The sequence below is a fragment of the Arachis stenosperma genome, chromosome 5 (genome assembly GCF_014773155.1).
Source record: "Arachis stenosperma cultivar V10309 chromosome 5, arast.V10309.gnm1.PFL2, whole genome shotgun sequence".
Taxonomy (NCBI): domain Eukaryota; kingdom Viridiplantae; phylum Streptophyta; class Magnoliopsida; order Fabales; family Fabaceae; genus Arachis; species Arachis stenosperma.
Window position 1 is genome coordinate 71,704,508 of NC_080381.1, and position 10,353 is coordinate 71,714,860.

Here is a 10,353-nt window from a genome sequence, read left to right on the forward strand (position 1 = left end):
AACTATAGGAAGTTGGCTTCGTGCTTCTCCAATGACAACTGATTTTGAGGAGCTTATTGAAGAGTTTGAGAAACTTGAATTAGGTATGCAAAAAAGAAATTTGCAGTTCCTTTCATGGTTTATGTTTATAATTTATAATCTATATTTTGTTTATAATCTATAATGATTTTTTGTTTTATTTTTGTAGAAATTGCACCAACCGGAGAAGATGATGATGATTCTGGTGTGGATTCAGATTAAGCATGGTGACTATTTGGTTTTTATTTGTTTTAAAGTGACTGTTTCGGTTTAAAGTGTGTTTATTTTTGTTGTTTTGCTAGACATTTTTAATTGTCTTTGTTTTATGTTTAATTAAGTTGAATTTGTATTGAATTTGGATGTGATACACTCTTGTGATTCTAGTTTATTGAAGGTTTTAAACTTCATTTTATGGTAATTTAAATTCTGATCATTAGGTGTAAAAAAACCAAAAAAACCGACTGAACCAAACCGCTGTTGGTTTGGTTTGGTTCGGTTCGGTTGTTCAAACAGCAGCCAACCGAATGGTTGGTATCATTGTTGAATCGATCAAGTCAGTTCGGTTGATTTTCAGTCCAAAATCGAACCAAACCGAACCGATTACACCCTTACTCTTAAATGTTGAATCAATGACTTTGTACTAGAAACCAGATGCATAGCATTCAAAATGTCTTGAGATTTTTGTTGCAATGCTTGACAAAGTTTATCAGTGATTTCCATGATTTCTTTCATCATATGCAAAATAAAAACAAAATCAAATGATAATAAAGATTTAGGAGCATAAGTAGCATCACCACGTTGAGAATATGTAGATCCATTAGTAGCCAAATCTTTTAGAACTGAAATTGTTGCTCTAAACATACATAAAAGGCTACAAATTAAGTTGAAGTGAGAGCTCCACCTGGTATCTCTTGATCTTTTTAATGTGCCAATTTGATTTGCTCCCCTTCCTGTTTCAATTTGATTAGTTGCAACTAAATGGGAAATTTCAGTTGCATAAGTAGATCGTAATTCATCATTGCGTTTGCAAGAAGAGCACACATCATTGATAATATTACTCAAACTTTGAAAAAAAGCATGAACATCAAGAACTTCTTTAGCCGCAGCAACAAGAGCTAGCTGTAATTGATGAGCAAAGCAATGAACATAATATGCATAAGGACATTGTTGAATAATTAAAGCTTGTAACTAGCCCCGTCATACCCTTGACCTCAAACATTTTGAATGTTGAGATTATGATGAGATAATGCAGAACAAATCTCTTGTTTTAGAGTAGCAAAAGTAGTATCTTTAACATGAATAACATCTATTAGCCTTTCTTTGACAAATCCATGCTTATCAACAAATCTAACAACAAGTGCTATTTGTTCTCTTTTAGATTCATCTCTAACTTCATCAACAATCAAACGAAACTTTGTATTACCAATCTCATTACGAATTTCATTTTGCACTTTTCTAGCAAAAACATGTAGAATTTCCTTTTGAATAGAATGTGATATGTATATTGCATTTTGAGGAGCATTCTCCAAGACAACTGCATCCACTTCTTTATTGTAAAAAGCTAATAATTTTAACATTTCAAGAAAATTTTCTCGATTCTGAGACTCATGACTCTCATCATGTCCCCTAAAAGCACAAGCTTGAAACGTTAACCATCTAACAGTAGCAATAGAGGTTTTAAGACGCAGTTTATATATTGCTTAAAACTTGTTGTGAGCTTTGTTTAGCCAATACTTTGTCAATGTGACATAATTGATTAAGCGAATCTTTACAAGACTTAACAGCAATATTACGAGGAGAATTAAGAGATTTACCCACATAAGATAAAAATGCACAATCCTTTCCATTATTCACTTTTTTCCAATTGTGAAATCCTCTTGATGTGAATAGACTTGATTTTCTAGAAAATAAATAACATGGAAGACAAAAAGCAACATCCACTTCTGGCGAATATTCTAGCCAAGAAAAACTCTTAAACCAATGAGCTTTGAAACGACGTGGATGACTTTCTAGACCAGAAAGAGGGTACTCATCCATAATAAATTGATATGGTCCAAACTTTATATATGCTCTACAGATTTCATCTTGTTGATTGATAGGATAACTCCAAATTTACAGACGCTTTTCGGGATCACGCATCAATGTATCAATATTAACTTGATCTATTTCAGTCCTTGTTATTTTAGAAGCAGGGAGTTGAATATCTTGCTCAATAAGTTGTGTCACATGTTGTATCTTAGGTTGTTCAATAATATTTTGAACATTACACAAATAATCTGAAGGTGAATTTTGTTCATCATATATCCTCTCTTTTCTCTTGAAAAATGAGTGAATTGTTTTCATCTTTGACATTTTTAATTTAACTTGAACTATCTACAAAAAAAAAACAAAAATAATCGCATATATGTTACTTTTTTTTAAAAAAAATATTAAACCTATTGAGCAATAACAAATAATTTTAGAAACACAAATATATAATAACCAAAAATAAAGTTATTGATTTACCTGATTATTTTTTGTTCCAAGTCTCACCCAAAAATAACTCTATTGAGTTTTGCCCTCACTTCAATCTTTGAACACTGTCCATTATAAAAAAAATAAATTAATTATTTTAAATAAATAATGTAAATAATACTTGACATTGTTATTAACTAAAAAAATTGAGATATACCTCTTTGAGTCTTTGTTGTGTATTCAATGGTTAATATTTTGCTATTCACTTCAAATCTTCAATGATTTTTCTTCATATGTCTTGTTTTGGTATAGAAAGAAAATTAGAATGAGAAGAGTAGAAGACCAAAAGTCTGTACAAATGGGAGCCACTAAAAAAGAGAGAAAAGTGGCGATGATGCCTCTGATGGTTTGAAAAAAATATTTGAAAAATACTAGTGCTACTTTAATTAATAATATGGGCTATTGTCTATTAGGCTAATATAATAAAACTATTTTTATTAATTATTAGAATGGGCTATTTGTTAAGAAGGGCAACAATAATCCAAATATCCAATATATAATGCAGTTTTTAGTTATTTTAATTTACAAAATTCTATAATTTATATTTTTTAATATTATATATAAAAAATATTTAATATTATTAATCATTACTATTTACTAATTTTTTAAAAAAAATTTGGAGGGACCATGGCCACCTTAGACTCCATCAATCCGCCATTGATTACAAGTTTAATATTAAAATACAAGGCAAACATTTGGTTAGTGTTGAAGCAACAATAATATCGAAACAATCACATTTTGCAATTGAGAATTTGTTCATTGTTTCTCATTATTTTTTTCCTTACAAATGATGTTAATTAATTTATTATGTTGCTCCCCTTGTAATATATTGTTTCCTGTATTGTTATTGGCCTACTAGAATAGAATAATATTTTATGTTTATTAGTCTTATTATGTAATAATAATATTTTGTAAAGTCCATTATTCAATAACACATAACAAGTATTTAGGTATAACAAGAATATTAATCTTATAATCCACCTTAAAAGTTGTACCACTTTATTATCGATGACTTATAACTTGAGTATAAAAATTTGAAAATTACAGTGTTACATCAACGAGCGGCACTTGTGATTACCTTAACAGTAGATTGAGAGCATCTTTTCCAAGCTTGCATCATTAGTGACATACATCGCTTAAAATTGAATAAACTGCACGTCTACATAAAATACTTGTTACCCTTTTTATCATAAGATGATCCATATTTTGACAAATAACAATATTGAACTCTTCAAATGATACCGTCAAAGAAATAATAAGCCTACATAAATCATATATAAATATTACATCTTTAGACATATATGATAAAATATGACTATTATAATAGACTCTTAAACTAGCAGCATTATCCATTTTCTCCTTAAAAAAATATCTAACTCTCACTTAGCATACAAGAACAAGAAAAAATATTACAATAATGAGAACGAATGAATATATAATTAGGCAAATAAGAAGAGGTGGAGAAGTGAGATAAGTTGCAAATAAACAAAGTAACAAACTCTCTGTATATAGGCAAAGTTTTCACAAATCATTGCCTACAATTAGGATTTTTAAAAATATAAAAATTTGAAAAAAAATAAATTGTTGGACATAATTTTCTTGTCAAAGTTCATCCAATGTGAAATTGGCATTCACAATTTTTGAAGAAAAATGTTATTTGTACAACAAAATTTAGTCTTTGATCAACCTATAATATTATTTAATTATTTTTTAATTAAAACATATTCCTATTTTTTAGATACACATTTATAATTAAGATTAATTTAAATTTTAAAAACTACAATTTCTCTAGCTTCATATCCACTTTATAGTTAGTTACTATTTTTTTTCTTTTACATTCTTTTCTCTCTCTGTAACACGATTTTTTTTTCTTCTATGTTGTTCTCCGCTTCTTTCTTATAGTGGCTATAATTCCTATTTCAATTGTAACACATCTAAAATTATTAACTTATACAGAAAATATTTTTAAAACACATCCAAAATCATAAATCTAAAATTTAAATTTAAACATTAAAAAACAATTGTAACACATATAAAATTATGAAATAAATTTAAACTCTTGTTGTGGCTGTAATTGTAGATATAACAATGTTGATAATTTGAGGATTGTGATTCTTTAAGTTGTTATTCTATCTAAATCATTCTCCAATGCAAATTAGGATGTTGTACATAATATGCAAAATCAATGTGATTGAATAACTAAACAGATACATACGACTAATTATGAATCACTTTCTCTTAAATACGTCCAAAATACCTGAGGTCTACTTCCGACGAAGAAGAATTAGCAACGCCGATGAGGACTAACGCGGCGAGGAGTAGGACGAAGCGAGACTGCAAACTGAGTGGCAAGGTGGAAGGTGATGCCAAAGACGAGCGAGGCAGACAACAGCGTTGCAGAGGAACGGCGAAGCGGAAGAACGGCGCTGGGGATGACGCAGCGGCACAGACGAATAATCACACGGACGAATTAAAATCTTCAATTTTACTGAATTTATATTTTTGGAAGTATATTTAAATGATAATCTGTTAATAATTAAAAACAATAAAACTGAAATAGAAATTTTAAATTTTAAATTTTAGTTTTATTTAGTTTGTATTTTAGATGTGTATTCAATTTTCAAAAGACACTACATCTATTTAAACGTGTTTGTTTTACTTTTTTTAAATTATTATAATAAAAGACTAAATATTGTACAATTTTTGAAGAATACCAGTTGAATTGATTTTTGAAAGGATGAATTTTAATTTTTCTCCATTGTAAAATCGTCATTTGTGATTTTTGAAAGCAGAAATTTATCTTTAGTGAAATCGTGATCCACATTTCAGTCCTGCTATGTCAAAAAATTTTCTTTAGTGAAATTGTTATTCACAATTTGTTTTAACTTTAAATATATCCTATATCAAACATATTATACTAAAATAACTCAATATTAACATAAATTAAGTTTCATTATCCGATATTAAAAAAAATTTAGCCTCTAGTTTTTTTGTCCAATTTGTTATGATAAGGTCAAATATATGGATGCCCATTTATGACTTGGACGGTAAACGGTGAAAGAATCACTTTTCAAGGATGAATTAAAATAAATGAAAGTTGAAAATAAGAGCTCCTTACCTGTATAAATAGAAGGCATCATCAGATACTTTTTACATAGTAATAAAAAACATTCTTCACTCTCTCTTTCTTATATTATTCTCTTTCTCTTATATTCTTTCCTATAATATTAATATATTAATTATATTGTTAGAGTAATTGTGGTGAATAGTAATCCTAGAGTTATCTAATTATATTTTCATATTTTATATTTGTTACCTCTTTCTTATTTATTTATTTGGTTATTTTACAACACGTTATCAGCACGAAGCTCTAATGAAGTTTTAGGAAGACTTCAGGTAACAAATTTTTATTATATTGAAACTCTTTCATCTTGAATATAATGCTCTTGATATATCTGAAAATGATTATTTACCATAGATACTAGATCCTAAAATCCATCTTGATTCAATGGATCTTGAAGATATACCATTGAGGCTGAAAATAATACATCCTAGAAGGATAAAGCCAAAGCCATATTTTTCCTTCGTCATCATCTTGACGTATGATTGAAAAATGAATATCCCACATTAAAAGATCCTATAGATCTGCGGAAAGACCTTGAAGAAAGGTACAATCATCAAAAGACGGTGATACTTCCTCAATCCCGATATGTTAGAGAAAACTTTCTCGACCTTCCATTGCCTCGAATGTGCTCCTGCAACAGCAGTATCGAGAAAAAGGATTTAAAAATTTTTAAGCTAATCTCTTGCTTTCCTGTTGCTGAATGCAATAATGAATTGCTTTTGAAAAATCATGAAGCGCGCCCAGCTGGCGCCGCCCCATTTCCTGAAGCAAATGCAGAAAATTATAACCCCGGAAGAGGTAAATGGCAAGATTTTGATAACAAGAAAAATTATGGAAGGAAAAGAAATTATGTTCACAAAAAAAGATCTCACCAGAAGTGGGATAAAGAAAGAAACAATGGACAAAGTATATCAATTGAGGATAAATGTTTCCGTTGTGGTGGAAAGGGCCATTGGTCACGTACCTGTCGTAACCCAAGGCACCTAGTTGATCTTTATCAAGCATCCTTGAAAAAGGATGACAAAGGAAAGGAAACAAATTTTGTTTCAAATGATGAAAATTCCACCACTCATTAATATGTATCTAATTTCTTTAAGGATTCTGAAGAAAATATTGGCTATTTGATCAATGATGAAATAGTTTGATATATGTATGTGTTTGTTAAGTATTCATATGAATAATTTTACTGTGCATGTACTTCTAATCATTTTATTATTATTATTATTTATTTTTGAAGAAAAATGGTATGGACATATTCTAAAGATATTTGCCTTGCGGATAGTGCAAGTTCACACACTATTCTTAAAAGTATTATATATTTTACCCATCTTGTACCAAAAGAAGAATATGTTAATACTATTATTGGCTCAGGCGGTAATAGAAGGCTCCGGAAGAGCTATAATTTTGTTTCCTGGAGGAACAAAATTTATAATAAATAACGCACTATTATCTACCAAGTCTATAAGAAACTTATTGAGTTTCAAAGATATTCGCCGAAATAGATATCATATTGAGACTATGAATGAGGGAAGTCTTGAGTACTTATGTATCACAACTCATGATTCAAATAAAAAGGTTAGAAAAGTTGCCCTCACTTTCATCTGGGTTATATTATACCAAGATTAGTGCAATTGAATCACATGCCATTGTAAACCAGAAGTTTACTAGCCCAAATGAATTCATAACTTGGCATGATAGATTGGGTCATCCGGGAACAACCATGATGAGGAGAATTATTAAAAACTCTCACGGACATTCACTAAAGAACCAGAAGATTCTTAAATCTAGTGAATTTTGTTGTGATGCATGTTCTCAAGGGAAGTTAATTTTAAAGCCATCACCAGTAAAGATTGGATTTGAGTCCCCTGAATTCCTAGAAAGGATTCAAGGTGATATATGTGGACCTATTCATTAGCGGTGGCAAAACGGGTCGAACCCGCTAGGTCAAACCGCCAAAAAAGGTGGGTCGGGCCGAGATTTTAAACCCGCCAAATTTTAAAAAACCACCTGAACCGCACCGCCAAACCCGCGGGGCAAGGCGGGGTGGGGCAGGCTGCCAACTTATTTTTTAAGGGTACTTTGTAAATTTACATATCATATAAATAAAAAAAAATTTACTTTTCCTTCCCACAACACAACCCCAGCCAGCCCTAATTTCCCTTCCCTCAGTTCCCTGACCTTGACTCCTTGAGAGAATGAGAGTTGAGAGTGAGACCCTGAGTCCCTGACTCGAGGCCTCGACTTCCTTTAACCTTCAGCCTTCAGCAGCTCTTCATCGTCGGTGTCCCAATCGCCGGTCCCTATCTCATCATCACGATTCTCGCCAGTCCTCACCGAATCGCACCCCCGGCAGCGCTGTTTGGTCTTGCCTCTGCTCTATCCTCTGCTCATCTCTCCTCCTTTGCAGCTCATCGTCGTCAGTCTCTCAGTCGCCGGTCCCTGTCTCATCACGATTCTCGCCAATCCTCACCGAATCGCACTCTCGGTGGCGCTGTTTGGTCTTGCCTCTGCTCTATCCTCTATCCTCTGCTCATCTCTCATCCTTTGAAAATTGGGCCTCGACGGTTGTGTCCGGCCTCCGGCGGAATCCCGGCGCGCTCCTCTCTCCTCCTCTGCTTCTTGGTGGGTGGCAGCTGTGTTTCAGACTTCCAGTCGGTGAAAATTTTTATTTTCTTTTTTTTTTCTAAATAAGGAACTGTGAATCTGTGATTACCTATTCTTTGTTTTTGTTAGGGCTCTATCATATAATCATATATTCATGTGTTTGTGGCTGTGGATAGCTTGTTTCATGCTTTTCAAATTTTTTGTGAATTTGTTTATGAAATTTGTTTTACTGGACAGATTCTTCATTCTTTCATGCTTTTGTGGACAGCTTCTTTTTCCTATTTTTAAAATGCTAAGTTGCTTACTAACTTCTAATTTATGAATGAAGTCAAACATTGAAACTAGTTTGGTGGCTTGGTAGCTTGATTGAATATGCTATTGACTGTTCATTCTTAATTTCTTATTTATGTTGATATGTTTTCTTTGATATGCATTCTGTTTTAATTCGTTGCGTTAATGTGTTTTGCCTTTCTGGGATGCTTGGTGAATTTGTTCTGATGCAAAATTATTGATGGTTCAGTTCTGATGCTTAGCTTCTTTCATACTTGTTCTGATGTAGTTGTGTTATTGATGAGCAGATAATTTATACGCTTTTTGGCATTATTTTTAGTATGTTTTCAGTATGTTTTAGTTAGTTTTTAGTATATTTTTATTAGTTTTTAGTTAAAATTCACCTTTCTGGACTTTACTATGAGTTTGTGTGTTTTTCTGTGATTTCAGGTATTTTCTGGCTGAAATTGAGGGACCTGAGCAAAAATCTGATTCAGAGGCTGAAAAGAACTGCAGATGCTGTTGGATTCTGACCCCTGCACTCGAAATGGATTTTCTGGAGCTACAGAAACCCAATTGGCACGGTCTCAACGGCGTTGAAAAGTAGACATCCTGGGCTTTCCAACAATGTATAATAGTCCAAACTTTGCCTGAGATTTGATGGCCCAAATCGGCGTTCCAAATCAGCTCAAAACTGCCCGGCGTTAAACGCCGGAACTGGCACAAGAATGGGAGTTAAACGCCCAAACTGGCACAAAAGCTGGCGTTTAACTCCAAGAAAAGTCTCTACACATGAAAGCTTCAATGCTCAGCCCAAGCACACACCAAGTGGGCCCGGAAGTGGATTTTTATGTCATTTACTCATTTCTGTAAACCCTAGGCTACTAGTTCTCTACAAATAGGACCTTTTGCTATTGTATTGGAGATCTTTGAATCTTTTGGTCACGTTTGAGGGCTGGCCTCATGGCCATGCCTAGACCTTGTTCTTATGTATTTTCAACGGTGGAGTTTCTACACACCATAGATTAAGATGTGGAGCTCTGCTGTACCTCGAGTATTAATGCAATTACTATTGTGCTTCTATTCAATTCAGCTTGTTCTTATTCCAAGATATTCATTCGCACTCAAGAACTTGATGAATGTGATGATTATGTGACGCTCATCATCATTCTCACTTATGAACGCGTGCCTGACAACCACTCCCGTTCTACAAGCAAACAAGGCTTGAATGTTTATCTCTTGGATTCCTTAATCGAAATCTTCGTGGTATAAGCTAGAATTGATGGCGGCATTCAAGAGAATCCGGAAGGTCTAAACCTTGTCTGTGGTATTCTGAGTAGGATTCAATGATTGAATGACTGTGACGAGCTTCAAACTCCTGAAGGCTGGGCATTAGTGACAGACGCAAAAGAATCAATGGATTCTATTCCAACCTGATTGAGAACCGACAGATGATTAGCCGTGCCGTGACAGGGTGCGTAGAACATTTTCACTGAGAGGACGGGACTGTAGCCACTGACAACGGTGATGCCCAACATACAGCTTGCCATGGAAAGGAGTAAGAAGGATTGGATGAAGACAGTAGGAAAGCAGAGAGACGGAAGGGACAAAGCATCTCCATTCGCTTGTCTGAAATTCTCACCAATGAATTACATAAGTATCTCTATCTTTGTTTTATGTTTTATTCATAAATCATTCATAACCATTTGAATCTGCCTGACTAAGATTTACAAGGTGACCATAGCTTGCTTCATACCAACAATCTCCGTGGGATCGACCCTTACTCGCGTAAGGTTTATTACTTGGACGACCCAGTGCACTTG

General features: G+C 33.0%; 1 protein-coding gene across 1 annotated transcript; it reads right to left on the reverse strand.

Annotated features, from left to right (window-relative positions):
• Positions 1–618: 618 nt before the first annotated feature.
• Positions 619–1,595, reverse strand: LOC130980888 (uncharacterized). Its single transcript, XM_057904533.1, has 2 exons — positions 1,236–1,595; positions 619–1,137 (listed from the first exon to the last, which is right to left on the reverse strand). The coding sequence occupies exons 1-2, from the start codon at positions 1,593–1,595 to the stop codon at positions 619–621; spliced, it is 879 nt and encodes a 292-aa protein (XP_057760516.1).
• Positions 1,596–10,353: the final 8,758 nt, after the last annotated feature.